Source organism: Poromitra crassiceps, assembly GCF_964638095.1.
Source record: "Poromitra crassiceps genome assembly, chromosome: 1".
Lineage (NCBI taxonomy): Eukaryota > Metazoa > Chordata > Actinopteri > Beryciformes > Melamphaidae > Poromitra > Poromitra crassiceps.
Genome location: NC_139623.1, coordinates 67,500,664 through 67,518,590, shown reverse-complemented (window position 1 = coordinate 67,518,590; position 17,927 = coordinate 67,500,664). Strand labels below are relative to the sequence as shown.

The 17,927-nt window shown below is 47.5% G+C and overlaps 1 protein-coding gene across 1 annotated transcript in view; it reads right to left on the bottom strand.

The window, feature by feature from the left end:
* LOC310781710 (sodium bicarbonate cotransporter 3-like) overlaps positions 1-17,927 on the bottom strand; it is a 143,768-nt gene that overhangs the window by 108,092 nt on the left and 17,749 nt on the right. Inside the window, 4 exon segments of the mRNA XM_083642312.1 lie at positions 5,662-5,895; positions 10,782-10,942; positions 11,662-11,800; positions 17,346-17,486. Of these exon segments, the coding sequence (XP_083498438.1) occupies positions 5,662-5,895; positions 10,782-10,942; positions 11,662-11,800; positions 17,346-17,486 (675 nt within the window).

Genomic DNA, 17,927 nt, shown 5'->3' with positions numbered 1-17,927 from the left:
AAGTGTCCTGTAAGCTCATGTGGGCTGGGCTTCATTGGAAGCATGACACTTAAATAAAGAAAAATCAATCAATCATGTATTAGAGAGAAGGCAGACATCTCTATGCCCGATATCTACCGGTACTACTGTAACACAAAACAATCTAGATGTATAAAAAGCAGTACAGGTGAGAGGGAAAATATGCATTTTGGATTTTAGGGTGTGCTGTCCCTTTAAGCTTGTTTATGCATTATCTGCTCTGGCTTTTCCAAATGTTTATAGACAGATATGGTAATAATAATGGTCCAAAATGATGTGAAATTGTAAATTTATTGAAACACGTTAACCCCTGCCCGGCGACACAGCACCTGCATATAAGCCCTGTGTATGTTTACATTAGAGAAAAAACACACACACACACACACACACACACACACAGATTCCCGAGTGAGCTGCAGGCTTCGACACGCCAGTCTGTTTCACACACACAGGTTCTGCAATGCCGTTTGGTTTGTCACTCTCTAATTGTTTCTCTTTCTCTCTCTCTCTCTCTCTCTCTGGATGTGAAAAGGCGCTGACTGGGCTCAGGTGGGTTGTTCCTGTCTTTCTGCTGACCAACAAACAACCAGAGATGGGCTGCTGACAGTCAAACTTCACAACTGTGGCTAAATATTAAGTTATTAATTGTCGGTCTGCTGAACACGGTGACAGCCAGAGGAAGATTGCTCAAGAAAACAAGAAAACATGTATTCCAGTTAGTGCTGAAACAATGTGGGGGTTAATCCATTAGTGGAGCAGTTCTCAACATAGGGTCGGGGCCCGGGCCCACAAGGCGTCCCCAGCAAACTAGTCTCGCTTGCCAGACTCTCTCCGTTTCACGCTGTCCCTGTGCAGGAGAGTCTGGCTGCTGTTACTCTCACTCTGGACTAGTGGGGGGAAAGACTCTGTTACCTTTACAACCATCCACCGAAAGTACCAAGCAGGTCTCCTTTATTGCACAATCCAAATCTCGATCAAAACTTGACATTTTGCTAAACTTGACATTTAGCTCATTGCTACACTTGCGTGTAGCAATGAGCTAGCGTTGTTGTTTCACAGCGGCGGAGGCATTTGAGAGCGACATGCAGGGAGCCGCTCTGACTTAATGGTCGGAGCCAGTCGAAGCCAATGGCAGAGCTTGCAGGTAGCGGAAAGGGATTCTTCTGCTTGCCGACTGAAATAGTCGGCCAATATCAGTGCTTATACCAGCAGCCTGCTTCCATGCAGTCAGACTACCAACAAACTGATGCGTTTTTTAACTTGCGCATTATTTAGCCCATGGCTCACCTCGGTACCATCAGAGTCCCATGGCTCACCTTGGTACCATCAGAGTAATGTGGCTCACCTCGGTACCATCAGAGTCCCATGGCTCACCTCGGTACCATTAGAGTCCCATGGCTCACCTTGGCATCACCAGAGTCTGGCTCACCACGGTACCATCAGAGTAATGTGGCTAACCTCGGTACCATCAGAGTTCCATGGCTCACCTCGGTACCATCAGAGTCCCATGGCTCACCTCGGTACCATCATGGCTCACCTGGGTACCACCAGAGTCCAATGGCTCACATCGGTACCATCATGGCTCACCTCGGTACCACCAGAGTCCCATGGCTCACCTCAGTACCTTCAGCATCCCGTAGCTCACCTCAGTACCATCAGAGTAATGTGGCTCACCTCGGTACCATCAGAGTAATGTGGCTCACCTCTGTACCATCAGAGTAATGTGGCTCACCTCGGTACCATCAGAGTAATGTGGCTCACCTCGGTACCATCAGAGTAATGTGGCTCACCTCGGTACCATTAGAGTAATGTGGCTCACCTCGGTACCAACAGAGTAATGTGGCTCACCTCGGTACCATCAGAGTAATGGCTCACCTCGGTACCATCAGAGTAATGGCTCACCTCGGTACCATCAGAGTCCTGTGGCTCAACTCTGTACCATCAGAGTCCTGTGGCTCACCTCGGTACAACCAGAGTCCTGTGGCTCACCTCGGTACCATCAGAGTCCTGTGGCTCAACTCTGTACCATCAGAGTCCTGTGGCTCACCTCGGTACAACCAGAGTCCCATGGCTCACCTCGGTACCATCAGAGTCATGTGGCTCACCTCGGTACCACCAGTGTCCTGTGGCTCACCTCGGTACCTCCAGCATCCCGTAGCTCACCTCGGTACCATCAGAGTCCCATGGGTCACCCCGCTACCATCAGAGTCCCATGGCTCACCTCGGTACCATCAGAGTCCCATGGCTCACCTCAGTACCATCAGAGTAATGTGGCTCACCTCGGGACCATCAGAGTCCCTTGGCTCATCTCGGTACCATCAGAGTCCTGTAGCTCACCTCGGTACCATCAGAGTCCCATGGCTCACCTCGGTACCATCAGAGTAATGTGGCTCACCTCGGTATGAGCAGATTACCATGGCTCAGCTCAGGTACTATCAGAGTCCTGTGGCTCACCTCTGTACCATCAGAGTCCCGTGGCTCACCTCGGTCCAACCAGAGTCCCGTGGCTCACCTCGGTACCTTCAGCATCCCGTAGCTCACCTCGGTACCATCAGAGTCCTGTGGCTCACCTCGGTACCATCAGTGTCCCATGGCTCAGCTCAGTACCATCAGAGTAATGTGGCTCACCTCGGTACCATCAGAGTCCCTTGGCTCACCTTAGTACCATCAGAGTAATGTGGCTCAGCTCGGTACCAGCAGAGTACCATGGCTAACCTTGGTACCATCAGAGTCATGTGGCTCACCTCAGTACCATCAGCGTCCCATGGGTTACCTCGGTACCATCAGAGTACCGTGGCTCACCTCAGTACCATCAGCGTCCTGTGGCTCACCTCGGTACCATCAGAGTCCTGTGGCTCACCTCGGTACCATCAGAGTTCCATGGGTCACCTCAGTACCATCAGCGTCCTGTGGCTCACCTCGGTACCATCAGAGTCCATTGGCTCACCTCGGTACCATCAGAGTCCTGTGACTCACCTCGGTACCATCAGAGTTCCATGGCTCACCTCGGTACCATCAGAGTCCTGTGGCTCACCTCTGTACCATCAGAGTTCCATGGGTCACCTCGGTACCATCAGAGTCCTGTGGCTCACCTCAGTACCATCAGAGTCCTGTGGCTCACCTCAGTACCATCAGAGTAATGTGGCTCACCTCAGTACCATCAGAGTCCTGTGGCTCACCTCGGTACCATCAGAGTAATGTGGCTCACCTCAGTACCATCAGAGTCCTGTGGCTCACCTCGGTACCATCAGAGTAATGTGGCTCACCTCGGTACCATCAGAGTCCTGTGGCTCACCTCAGTACCATCAGAGCCCCTTGGCTCACCTCAGTACCATCAGAGTCCTGTGGCTCACCTCGGTACCATCAGAGTAATGTGGCTCACTCGGTACCATCAGAGTTATGGGTCACCTCAGTACCATCAGAGTCCTGTGGCTCACCTCTGTACCATCAGAGTCCCGTGGCTCACCTCGGTACAACCAGAGTCCCATGGCTCACCTTGGTACCATCAGAGTCCTGTGGCTCACCTCGGTACCACCAGAGTCCTGTGGCTCACCTCGGTACCTCCAGCACCCCGTAGCTCACCTCGGTACCATCATAGTCCCATGGGTCACCTCGGTACCATCAGAGTCCCATGGCTCACCTGGGTACCATCAGAGTCCCATGGCTCACCTCAGTACCATCAGAGTAATGTGGCTCACCTCGGGGCCGTCAGAGTCCCATGGGTCACCTCGGGACCATCAGAGTCCCATGGCTCACCTCGGTACCATCAGAGTAATGTGGCTCACCTCGGTACGAGCAGATTACCATGGCTCAGCTCAGGTACCATCAGAGTCCTGTGGCCCACCTCTGTACCATCAGAGTCCCGTGGCTCACCTCGGTCCAACCAGAGTCCCGTGGCTCACCTCGGTACCTTCAGCATCCCGTAGCTCACCTCGGTACCATCAGAGTCCTGTGGCTCACCTCGGTACCATCAGAGTAATGTGGCTCACCTCGGTACCATCAGAGTCCCTTGGCTCACCTTAGTACCATCAGAGTAATGTGGCTCAGCTCGTTACCAGCAGAGTACCATGGCTAACCTTGGTACCATCAGAGTCATGTGGCTCACCTCAGTACCATCAGCGTCCCATGGGTTACCTCGGTACCATCAGAGTACCGTGGCTCACCTCGGTACCATCAGGGTCCTGTAGCTCACCTCGGTACAACCAGAGTCCCATGGCTCACCTCAGTACCATCAGCGTCCTGTGGCTCACCTCGGTACCATCAGAGTCCGATGGCTCACCTCGGTACCATCAGAGTCCTGTGGCTCACCTCGGTACCATCAGAGTTCCATGGGTCACCTCGGTACCATCAGAGTCCCCTGGCTCACCTCTGTACCATCAGAGTTCCATGGGTCACCTCGGTACCATCAGAGTCCCCTGGCTCACCTCTGTACAACCAGAGTCCCATGGCTCACCTCAGTACCATCAGAGTCCTGTGGGTCACCTCTGTACCATCAGAGTCCGATGGCTCACCTCGGTACCATCAGAGTCCTGTGGCTCACCTCTGTACAACCAGAGTCCCATGGCTCACCTCAATACCAGCAGAGTCCTGTGGCTCACCTCTGTACCATCAGAGGCCCAATTCCAATCCGCCCCCTAAACACTCAAGCCCTGTTCCCTCACTACCTCTAATGGCCGCCATCTGAAAGTGGTTGAGTCATCAAGTGTGGAAGGGATCCACATTGGATAAATAGGAGGATTGGGACAGCAGAGCCCTTTGCACTTGACAAGATGATGTTGACTCTGGCAGGTTTGGGGCTCGCTATATATTGTTTATTGTCAAGACACCTAAGGCATTTGAGGGATAGATTCCCTGATGAGTCTGTTCTCATCCAGGCTCTGGCTCTACAGAGTGGACAACAGGTCATTTAAAAATAAATGTAGCCTATACTGCAACATGTGTAATTATAATTCAAATAAGTATTGTAGGCAAAACAACAATATAAGTATAGTACAGAGTTCCATGGGTCACCTCGGTACCATCAGAGTCCTGTGGCTCACCTCGGTACCATCAGAGTCCTGTACCTCACCTCGGTACCATCAGAGTTCCATGAGTCACCTCGGTATCATCAGAGTCCCATGGCTCACCTCTGTACCATCAGAGTCCCGTGGCTCACCTTGGTACAACCAGAGTGCCATGGCTCACCTCTGTACCATCAGAGTCCGTGGCTCACATTGGTACCATCAGAGTCCTGTGGCTCACCTCTGTACAACCAGAGTCCTGTGACTCACCTCGGTACCTCGGTCCCATCAGAGTTCCATGGGTCACCTCGGTACCATCAGAGTCCCTTGGCTCACCTCCGTACCATCAGAGTTCCATGGGTCACCTCGGTACCATCAAAGTCCCATGGCTCACCTCTGTACCATCAGACTTCCATGGGTCACTTCGGTACAACCAGAGTCCCATGGCTCACATCTGTACCATCAGTGTCCCGTGGCTCACATCTGTACCATCAGTGTCCCGTGGCTCACCTCGGTACCATCAGAGTCATGTGGCTCACCTCGGTACAACCAGAGTCCTGTGGCTCACCTCGGTACCATCAGAGTCCCGTTGCTAGCGCAGTCGGGTACAATACAATACACAAGTGTGGAAGTTTTGACTCACCGTTGCGCTCCAGTGTGCTGCGCTCCAGCGCGTTGCTTTCAAGCCCACTGCGCTCCAGCAGGTGAGGGTCGGAGTGCTTCTTGCCGATGTCGGCGAAGGAGCGGACCAGCGGGATGCGGTTACTCAGCTTCTTCTCACTCTGATGGTGATGACGCTTCAGCATGGCCTCACGCACTTTCTGACGCACGCCTTCCTCCAGCTGGCCCGACGCCAACATGCTGTCAATCAACATGTCTGTTTGGGGGGGATGACACACACTTTTGGCATCAAACATTAAAGGTCCCATTTCATGTTTCTTTGATTCTAAAGGACTTGTGGGTGTTATGTAAACATCATGGAAGTCACACCTGATTTGATTCTAAAGGACTTGTGGGTGTTACGTAAACATCATGGAAGTCACACCTGGTCCAAAGAGAAATCCACACCAACCATGTAAGAAAAGAAAGGCCTCCAAACAAGCCGTTTTGCCTACTGTGAAACTCCACAAATGTTTTGTGGACTAAAAACCTTCACCCGTCCTTCCATCGGCACAGGGTGAGTAGATGACTCAATTTTCACTTTTTGGGTTTGTTTACAGACTGTTTTTTTACAAACATTCTGATTTGTTGTATTGATCCTGAAGCTCAGATTGTGTATGGAGTGGTTTGAGGAGAACAAGACCAGGAGACCTGGTTCTGCCAGACCCAGAAGGAACAAATTCCTAGTAGGCAACACACCTACAAACCACTTTATAAGTTAAAAGTATAAATAATTTTAGGCATTTTGTGTGTGTGTAGCATTTTGTGTATAGGCTAGACCAGCAAACCTTCCAGCGTGATTACATTCACCTGTCCCTTGTCAGTCAGTGCACAGAATATGGGCTTTTCCTCCCCAGCCATTCAGGAACGCTTCAGATTTCAACCACCAGGGGCAACAGAGCAGGTCTGGTTTTGAGACCAACACACCTACAACAAACCACTTTATAAGTTAAAAGTATACCGTAAATTCCGGACTATAAGCCGCGGCTTTTTCCCCGTTTTTTGGCCCTGCGGCTTATATAACGGTGCGGCTTATCTATGGATTTTTTCAGAAAAAAAAATAAAAATACAAATAAAATCTCTCTTTTTTAGCACTCTTTCTAACTATAAATCCACTTCTGTTTTAATTTCCTCTCTTGCCCTCTTTTCACCACACCGCGGACACTGTGTGCACTGTAAAAATAAACAAAGGTGGTGTTGTGTTATGTTGTTTTGTTGAAATGTTACGGTAATACGGTAAATGGGAGCTTCCTCAAACAGCCAACAATCCCCTCTGTGCGTGAACCCTTACATATGGTAATTACGGTAAGCAAACGGCCACTCGGTGACCTCCAAAATCGATGGATTTTACAGGTTACACAGCTTCATCAGCACATTTTATGTGCATTGCTTTGCTGCTTGTTTTTTCGATTATTTTTTTGTAAAGCACCTTGAATTGCCTTTGTGTATGAAAGACTTGACATCATTGGCGGAAATCAACCGGTTACTCCTACCGGTTCAAAGTTCATCAGCAGCCCGGAATCACAACAAGACGAGCAGTAGAAGCAACTCTCTCACTTACCATGGGGAAGGTACGCAGAAATTCACACGACGCAGCTTTCAAGTTGAAAGCAGTCAATCTCGCATTAAAAGAGGGAAATAGAGCAGCAGCGCGTAACCTGGGCATCGACGAGTCAATGGTGAGGCGTTGGAAGGTGCAGCAGGAGGAACTGTCTCAGTGCAAGAAGACCAAAAAGTCCTTCAGAGGTCATAAAAGCAGATGGCCCGAACTTGAAGATTCCCTTGAAGATTGGGTGTTGACCCAGAGAGCAGACGGCCGAGGCGTTTCCATGGTGCAGATCCGACTGAAGGCCAAAACAGTCGCCACCGAAATGAAAATTGAACATTTCATAGGTGGCCCATCTTGGTGCTTCCGATTCATGAGACGAAAGGGACTGTCCGTCCGGGCGAGAACTACTGAACAACTCCCTCCCGACTACCAGGAGAAAATCACAAACTTTGGCGAATTCACACAAAGGAAGATCACGGAATATTATAGGAGTGTGAAAACATCCACAATCACCAACGGGTTCCAAAAGGCTGGACTGCTGCGGGATGAAGAGGATGACGCCGCCACAGCTGGCGCTGAGGGCCGTCAGAGGCTTCAGAGGCTGTTCGATGCCGACACCGACGAGGAGTTCGTTGGTTTTGAGTGACAATGAAGGAGAGAGGAGAGTGGTTGACGAAGCCACCCTGAACCTGTTCGTTTCCGACACTGAAGATGAGGACTTTGGTGGTTTCAGTACGCAGGAAGAAGAGGAAGACGAGGATTAGTGACTTGACTTCTCTGGTTACAGCCGTTTGCTGCACATATAGCCTATTGTTGTGTGATTTTGTCTGGGGATTAGTGACCTGACTTTTGTTTTGTTTTGTTGAAATGTTAATAAATGGGAGCTTCCCCAAACAGCCATCTCTTTCCCGACAATCCCCTCTGTGTACGAACCCTTACATATGGTAATTAAACATCAAAACGCCCGCGGCTTATAGTCCGGTGCGGCTTATATATGTAAAAAACAGTCAATTTTGCTGCTGCGGCTTATATACCGGTGCGCCTTATGGTCCGGAATTTACGGTAAATCATTTTAGGCCGTATTAACATTTTGTTGGAATTAAATGGGAATACAGCATGGTGGGGGTGTATAGGGGTATTTGGTTGTAGATTTGTGTATAGGCTAGACCAGCAAACCTTCCAGTCTGATTACATTCACCTGTCCCTTGTTGATTAGACCCTCATTGATTTTACTTGCTCACCTGACCTGCCCAACGCAGCTTCCCAATGCAATTTGAGTGGCTAAAACATTTTCAACTCATGAATGTTAAAGTCAGAAGGAGCTGATGCCACCTTCAGTCCTTCAGTTAATTGTTTGCAAGTAAGAAGGGTGCAATCAGCAATGATCCAGGAAGGATGAGCCTGAGAACTCAGCCTGAGAACTCATGAATGTTACAAGTGTGTTGTGGGTTTATGGTTGTGTAAATATGATCAATTGCTGTCATACTATTGATTGCCATCTCATTAATCAGTTGGCTGTAGGTGATATTTATACAAATTACCTTCAGGTGTTGTGGGCCCTCTATTGCCCTCTAATGTACTGTAGTTAATGACCACATTTAGACATGTCTTTCTTTTAACTATTCCATAAATAAATAAGTATGATCTAATATGATCTGATGGCCAATAATGAACCAAACTAGGCACCACAATTACAACAAGTACAGATCCTGTACAGTTACACGGCACATGTTTAAACCAGTTGAATTAAAGGTAATTCAATGTTTGTTAGTGTCCCATTCACTGCTGGTTCAAATGGTAGCAAGTCCAGACCTGCTCTGTTTCCCCTGGTGGTTGAAATCTGAAGCGTTCCTGAATGGCTGGGGAGGAAAAGAGGGACAGACCGACAGACCGACCGACCGACAGACAAAGCCTCCTGTAGGCCGACCCCCTGGGTCTGGCAAAAAAATTGGGTGGGAGGGGGGGGGTAGGTCAACCCCCCTCCCAACCCGGGATGGGGGCCACCGAGGCCGGGACGAACCTCTGCATGATAGAGCGAAAAACAATTTTTATTTTTGTTTGGGTGGGGGGGGGGGGGGTAGGTCGACCCCCCTCCCAACCCGGGAAGGGGCCACCGAGGCCGGGCATACCTCTGCGCCATGACGGGGGTCCGTCCTGGAGCACCACACGAAAAAATGGAAAAAAATGGAAAAATGCTCCATAAAAGGAGGCTCTCATCCCGCTCAATCTATCCGCCAATAGTGCCTCCCAGCCTGGATGACTCTTGCACGGTCCCCCTGTGTACCTCCAGGGAGGAAAAGAGGGACAGACCGACCGACAGACCGACCGACAGACCGACCGACAAAGCCTTCTGTAGGCCGACCCCATGGGTCTGGCAAAAAAAGATGGTCCATCACTAGTTTTCCCTGGAAGCTCAAGTAAATCTGCCTAGACACTGTACGATTTTAGCAATCTTATACGTTGATTTCAGGCCACACGGCACACACACACATGGATCTAATAAACTTGGGTATGACATCAGGTTTGATGTGTGTAGACTGTACGATGATGACACCTGATTGCAGGTTTCAATACAACACACATCAAAACACAAGAGTCTACCGTCATCAGCATCTACGTCACTATAGTGGTAGAGATAAACAATTAAGCTAAGTAAGAATTGAGCCCTTGCAATAGGGCTATTTATGTGTATGGGGGAAAAATCCAAAGAGGAGGAGGAGAATGTGGACTAGGAAAAAGAGGCCAACTTGGGATGACAATTTAGTGAGAGCTTGAGGTAACGTTAATTATTTATTAGCATCTACCACCATTTAGCATTTACCAGTACTAGCATTTAGTGTCTACTGATATGATGATGCGGCATTTCTATTGGTTGTTAGTAGACCTAGGTCGTAGCCAAAACCAAAGATATCTCCAACTTTCTTCCACGTTGGTCAGCTTTCGTCTGGGACAGCCAAAAATGGCACAGTGTGTACCCAGCTTCAGAGTGTGTCTGACCTGCGATCTCACAGTGTGTACCCAGCTTCAGAGTGTGTCTGACCTGGGATCTCACAGTGTGTACCCAGCTTCAGAGTGTGTCTGACCTGCGATCTCACAGTGTGTACCCAGCTTTAGAGTGTGTCTGACCTGCGATCTCACAGTGTGTACCCAGCTTCAGAGTGTGTCTGACCTGCGATCTCACAGTGTGTACCCAGCTTCAGAGTGTGTCTGACCTGGGATCTCACAGTGTGTACCCAGCTTCAGAGTGTGTCTGACCTGCGATCTCACAGTGTGTACCCAGCTTCAGAGTGTCTGACCTGCGATCTCACAGTGTGTACCCAGCTTCAGAGTGTGTCTGCCCTGCGATCTCACAGTGTGTACCCAGCTTCAGAGTGTGTCTGACCTGCGATCTCACAGTGTGTACTCAGCTTCAGAGTGTGTCTGACCTGCGATCTCACAGTGTGTACCCAGCTTCAGAGTGTGTCTGACCTGCGATCTCACAGTGTGTACCCAGCTTCAGAGTGTGTCTGACCTGCGATCTCACAGTGTGTACTCAGCTTCAGAGTGTGTCTGACCTGCGATCTCATCGATGCTGTTGGCTCTCATGTCGAGCAGCACTGTGCCATTGAGGATGCAGGAGCGCAGCTCAAACAGGCTGTGCAGAGAGAGGGTCGCTACGTATGGCTTACTCCACCTCTCACCACCATCCTCCACGTCCTCCTCAAACTTCAACCACCTACACACACACAGGAAGACACACACACACACACACACACACACACACACACACACACACACACACACACACACACACAATTAAATTACATAAAATAACTGCTCAAGTATTCGTTTGTTATCTAAGAATTACTGTAAAACTTCGATTAACAGCCCAGGCTTTTATTTGCATCAATCACTGAACTCACTCGTCTATATTTGGGACAGGCCTTTCCCTTCCCTTTACACAAAACTCAAGATGGGAATTACTATCAAACGGCTTATTTAAGCCATATTTTACTTGCATAAAAAGTTGAATTATAATTAAAATTATCTAATAAAAAGTTGCCAGCACAACTGGAGACTGGCTGGCAACCTCCCCTTTGTGTTATATATTACATATGTGACAAACTTCACCTGTGGTTCAACTGGCATGAGGGTGACGAGATGATGGTAGATACATAAATACTCTATATACACACGCATGCATGCACGCAGTTTTGTGCGAGTAAAATGTTCTATGGTCTCTCGTGATTCCAAATAATATAGCTGAATCAAGTAAAACTATTTTTGTAAGCATTTTACAAAATGTAGATGGAAAAAAACAGTGGCAGATGAATGACTCTGGTGTGTATGTCTAAACCGGAAGCGGGGAGGACTTTGGCTCTCTATTAATGCCCTAAATAAATCTAATGTAATGTATGATATGATAGGATGCTACAGCTTGGTGCAGTGTCATGCCTGGCGGTCTCCTTCCACTCCTGGTTGTGTCCGTCCTGGCAGCAGAGCTCGTCCAGCTCGGTGAACAGGTCGTGAGGGATGTGCTCCTCGTCATCGTCCTCCATCCCCAGAATGAACTGCACCCGCTGGGAGGGCGTATCTGAGTGACACAACACAACACAACACACACTGGATCCAAATATGGACATAGCCACCATGACCCTGGGTCCAAATAGAGAGCCAAAGCTGACCTTACTTCCTGCTTCAACATGCGCACCAAGAGATTTTCCTCTGCCATTTATTTTCCCATAGACATTTTGTAAAATCCTTACAAAAGTAGTTTTACTTGGTCAAACCAAACGATTCAGCTCTATTTAAAATCGGAGCATAGAACATTTCACTCGGACTCGATGCACACTGTCTTTACCGTCAGTCTCCGTGCAGTATACAGTGAGCTACAGTCGTCAAGTTAGTTAACTTTGCCATAGAATGGAGGCTAATGGGACAGCCGTTCAAAATCACCAAAAACACATCTAACAGCGCCAAAATACATGTTGTGCTTCGGGTACTCACCACGAGATGAAATATAATTCCAGTTACGCGAAACGTCATTTTTGGAGTAAATCCCCACACCGAGTTACTTCCTCGTTTGCCTGTAAACAGCGGTTCCGCTGTATGCCACGTATGTCTGTTTAGAAATTAATTCCGGCGATCTATCTACCTTAAAAAAGACAGATTATCTGTATTTTGTAATATTTAATCTCGTGGTGAGTACCCGAAGCACAACATGTATTTTGGTGCTGTTAGATGTGTGTTTTTGGTTATTTTGAACGGCTGTACCATTAGCCTCCATTCTATGGTGATATTAAGTAACTTGACGACTGTAGCTCATTGCATACTGCGTGGAGACCGACGGACGGTAAAGGCAGTGTGTATCTTCATTATGTACGGGGGTTATGGCAAATGAGTGAAACTCCCGGAAAGGTGGCGTATCCCTTTAAAGAAATGTCGGAAATTAAGAGTGCTTTCTCACTGGTGCCCAGGTACCATTCCCGAGCACACTTGTCCCCAAATTGACCCCAGTTTCGGAACATTTGACGAGTGTGAACGTTGTGTTCCGTTCTGTTCTGCGCCCGGGCGCGCAACAGGGAACCGTGACAGGATCCATTTGAAAAGGTGGTCTGGGGAGCGCTTTGGCGTGCCCGGGCACGGAACAATTGCGAATGTGAAAGCCAACCATTCCGAACCTCATAGACAACACACGGGCGAGGATCAACTCCAGGCATAGTTGATGATGCAAGTGCACTCTGTTCCGTTTCCGAGCGCGGATGAAATGTTAAATGTGAAAGCTGAACAGCGGGGGAGGGGGGGCAATCGTTCCCGGGAACGGAACGGAAGCAATCGTTCCCAGTGAGAAAGCAGCCTAAATCTGCTACTTTTTAACATTTTGGTCAGAGTGATATGTTCTGTGGTCTATCCTGTTTCTATAGCTGAATCGTTTGGTTTGAAGTAAAAGTCTTTTTTTATAAGCATTTTACAAAATGCAGCAAGTGACATCGACTTTGGCTCTCTATATGGACGTATGTCTGTGGGACACAACACACACTGGATCCAAAGATGGACGTAGCCGTCGTGACATCACGGGCCGTTTGTGGACTCCCGTTTTCAAGCTTCAAGTTTGGCATTTTGACCGTCACTTGTTTTGTTTTTTTGCCGAAGGGCCCATATTTATATATATATATCTAAATATTATATATATATGGATATATGATATACATATATATACAGATCCTTTCCAAAAAAATTAGAATATCATGGAAATACCATGGATGACCGTGGGCTTCAGCAGATTGTCAAGCAAAGACGATTAAAAAATTTGGCGGAGATTCAGAGGGAGTGGACTGAGGCTGGAGTCAGTCATAACTGAGAAGTAACTGCTGATTTTCTTCACACTATTCTAATTTCTAGAAATACTGTTTTGGGGGTTTTCTGGAACTGTAGGCCAAAATTATGAAAAATGAAACAAATAAAGGCTAGAAATCTTTCACTTTGTGTGTAATGAATCTATAATCTATGAAAGTTTCACTTTTTGAAAGGAATTATGGAAAAAAACGAACTTTTCCATGATATTGGAATTTTTTGGAAAGCATCCATCTGTATATATATATATATATATATATATATATATATATATATATATATATGAACAAGATCAGCCGCCTGCTATCCAAAAACACTTTGGTCTCTATAGCTAATTTCACTGTTAATAACTGTACAAGGGATACATTTTTATATAACTCGCGTTTATACGAAGTAGTCAACGGGAAAATGACCCCACTTCTCACTTGATTTATAACACTTTCCTAATGAGTTGGTGGTCTCAATCGCTAGTTTCAAGTCTTCTTCAATACAGCCTGATGTTCATTTAGTAATGGTCCCATTTAGTAAGGATGGGCATTTCTAGCAAAAACAATAGTCGAAATTCGCTGGGCCAAAGTCCACCACCCCAAAATAAAGAAGAAAACAGTCTAATTTTACATGGTTACATGGTCTCCCCTGATTCTAGGTATAGTTTAATTGCTTGGTTTGACCAAGTAAAACCATTTTTATAAGCATTTTGCGCAAGGTCAATGGAAAAATCAATTGCAGATAAAATCTCATGGACAGGGAGAGGGGGTGACTTTGGCACCCTATTGTCATTAAGCAGCCAGACCTGAGCCTACGTTAAGCATTAGCAACGTTAGCATTAGTGTAGCGCCGAGATGGCCCAGGGAACAGTAGACAGAATATCAGCTTTTCTTCATGCAGTAACAAGCCTTGAAACCTTATTGTGGCTGAGTGTTGCTGTAATATAGACAGTTTAAGATCATCTCTACTACATTTCTAGAGCTACAGTGCTGCTCACTGGTGCTGCTACTGTCAGAGCCGTTCTGCTCCAGTGTACACTGCACAGCTGTTATGCTGCTAACTAACCTAGCTCGTACTAATTCCTAGTTTTCCCCACTAAGGTTAATCAGCCCGTAAACTGGCGCTTCCCTACGTGTGTTTTAACGTGAAAGTAAGACTACCTGGGTGAATGTAATTCTATCTGAGGGGTATCATATATGTTTGCCTCACCCAAGCTTTGTCGTTCACGTTCCTGATGTTGTTGTTCACGGCGTTGCTGCGACCAGCTCGTGCCTGATCAGACGAGCCCTGTTCAGCTGCGTCGGCTGTCAACTCGGCCAGCCCGCTCTCAGTATGGAAGTTCGGGGGTTTGGGGAAAAGTGCATTGTCCGTGGTCCGTGTGGGTTGTTGGAAAAGAGTCTCTGTTTGTCTCTAGAGTCCGCCTTTAGCGTCCTCGCTCGTCGCGGTGTGCTCGCAACTCCAAAAGCCACCGAGAGCGCGGCCCAGGTGCAACCTGTTAACTCATTGAGTGCCAGCCACTTTTGGAGAACGGACGCTCCCAGTGCCAGAGTTTCAGAGCGTTTTCAGTGATTTCTCGAGGCCCACAGAATATTGTGTGATATTACTATGTAAACACTGAACACGCACAAAGAACGATGAGACTCTCTTCTATCATCTGCAAAAAAAAGTTTATTGATCCCATTTTCCGTTCTTTAGTTATGAGCCGGAGAAGATAGCTTGATTTAACCAAAAACAGCCATTTTTTTCTAGAAGCTGAGATAATGAGCCTTTTGTGAAATTAAACATTTCAAGCACATCACTGACTCTGAAGCTAATATTTTCTAATGTAGTCACACCTCAAAAGTAATTTCCTTCAATAAAACATTGAAGGCCAGGGAATTTTGTTTGGCAGAATAATATTTTTTAGCTGCAACCAGCAGCGCTGGCCCCTGCGTGCGCTGCTGGTTGCAGCTTCTTGCTGGTCTTGATTTGCTGCTGGTGGGCATCGGATATTCTGGCTTGCGTTTGCCAATCCTGTCCTGCTGTCTGGGTCTGTCTGGGTGTTGTGTGCTGCTCTGCGTGCCCCCCCCCCCTCCCACCCCTCAACTGCACACTCCTCCTCCGTATGGGAGTGTCTCTGGTGGCTCTCTGCTGAGTTTGCTGTGCACAGTGAAGGGTGCGCGACATCCAGCTTTTTTACAGCGTTCCACGTGTGTTTGTCACCGGCTCCTATGCTTCCAGTTGAGAATAATAACAACTCCACGGCTGATCATGCGGATGGGCTGTCGCAGCGGACACGGAGGAGCTCAATTGTGGGAGCAGATTGGCTGCTGCAGGCACAGCTAACGTTATGCTTCAGCATATCGATGCATACGGATGCGATGCGATTTCCGTTTCCCCAACGACTTCTTCTTTGTTTTTTCATCGCCTTTCTGTAATCTGGAGAGCACTGTCGCCACCTAAGGGTTCTGTAAAATAGGTTAGACACATTCAATAGCTCCCATATTGTAAGAGGCGATGTAAGAGGCTTAGAACGACATCCCCCCGTCAAAAAACGCAATTGACGAACATGTTCGTCCTTGGCACTCTACGTTACTAAACGAAATGACGAACATGTTCGTCCATGGCACTCAATGAGTTAATGAATCAAACAACACTCCACCCCTTTGTGTGACGTCAGTCTATCCCTAGCAATAGTCTAATCCTGTCCAACTACACCTAATCATATCCTAACGGAACCACATCTAGCTAATAATGCTCTTTCGTAACAGCAGCTCTCGTGTGCAGCTCCTATTCACCTTATGTAGCCACGCCCATTTGACCCGGTTGTGTGGTCGTGTCAAAACTTCCGGCTAAAAATAAAATAAAATGGCTGGCTGCTCCAATATCATCTAACTCTGAATTAACTAATAATTTAGCCAATTGTATGTAACATACCAAATAAAAGCAAATGGCAATGTCTAAGAATGCAACGCCATGTAACTGGCTCGTTAAGTCTCACATTCCATGGAATTACGTCTAATTGACGTAAGTGGCTCGAGAGCTCGGAGGAGAGAAAACTATCTGAAGCTTTCTTTGTTGGAGTCCAGGTATGTTTTACAAGAAAGTGCTCGTCATTGTCGACGATAACGTTATCTGACCTGACTAACAGTGGATACTCACTTGCTTGCTGTGTACCGAGCTCAAAGTAGTAGGCTACATTCTTTATTTTACCCCCTGCGCTGTCCGCTTCAAAAACAACTCTCTTATTTTGCGCCGTGACCGCCGGAAGTGTTAACAGGACCCGGAAGAATTTGGCCCACTGTAAGGTCTGAACATAAGGTGAATAGCAACGTCACATGGACAAACGTGTTATTCTTAAAGAGACAGGCGCCGGTAAAAAAGAATATATATATATATATATATATATATATATATATATATATACCGGTATATAAATAATAATTAAATAAACGATTTTTGACTTTCAATAATAAAAGTCGATCTTGATAATAAAAATTAAAAATAAAAATTATTCGAAAAATTCAAAATTTGTTGCCCATCCCTACCATTTAGAGTCAAATAGACAAAGTACACTACACTTTGGAGCATGATTGACAGGTCGCCTGTCCAGTGATCACGCAGCTCGACAATCATGGACCAATAGCAGGCGGCGCTGTGGCTCTCCTCGTCCAAATATGGTCACTTCTGGCTCTGAAACAAATAAGTTGGTGGTGACTGTGAAAATGCCCAAACTACAGGCTTCAGAAAGGAGTCAGCAAACCAATGGGTGACATCATGAGGCTACGTCCATACTTGTATCCAGTCTGTGGGCGTACCATAGGTGGGAGACTCCCGGCCGTCCTCGTGGTCCGAGCGGTCCCGGCGTTTGCGATGGTGTCGGTGACCTCGGTGACGGTGACGCCGCCGGCTCTCACGGCCCAGAGGGACATGGACCCCCACATACACCGCTCTGTGACCTGAGGGGGACAAGAGGTTAACATACACCACTATGTGACCTGGAGGACAAGAGGTTAACATACACCACTATGTGACCTGAGGGGACAAGAGGTTAACATACACCACTCTGTGACCTGAGGGGACAAGAGGTTAACATACACCACTATGTGACCTGAGGGGACAAGAGGTTAACATACACCACTCTGTGACCTGAGGGGACAAGAGGTTAACATACACCACTCTGTGACCTGAGGGGACAAGAGGTTAACATACACCACTCTGTGACCTGAGGGGACAAGAGGTTAACATACACCACTATGTGACCTGAGGGGACAAGAGGTTAACATACACCACTCTGTGACCTGAGGGGACAAGAGGTTAACATACACCACTATGTGACCTGAGGGGACAAGAGGTTAACATACACCACTCTGTGACCTGAGGGGACAAGAGGTTAACAT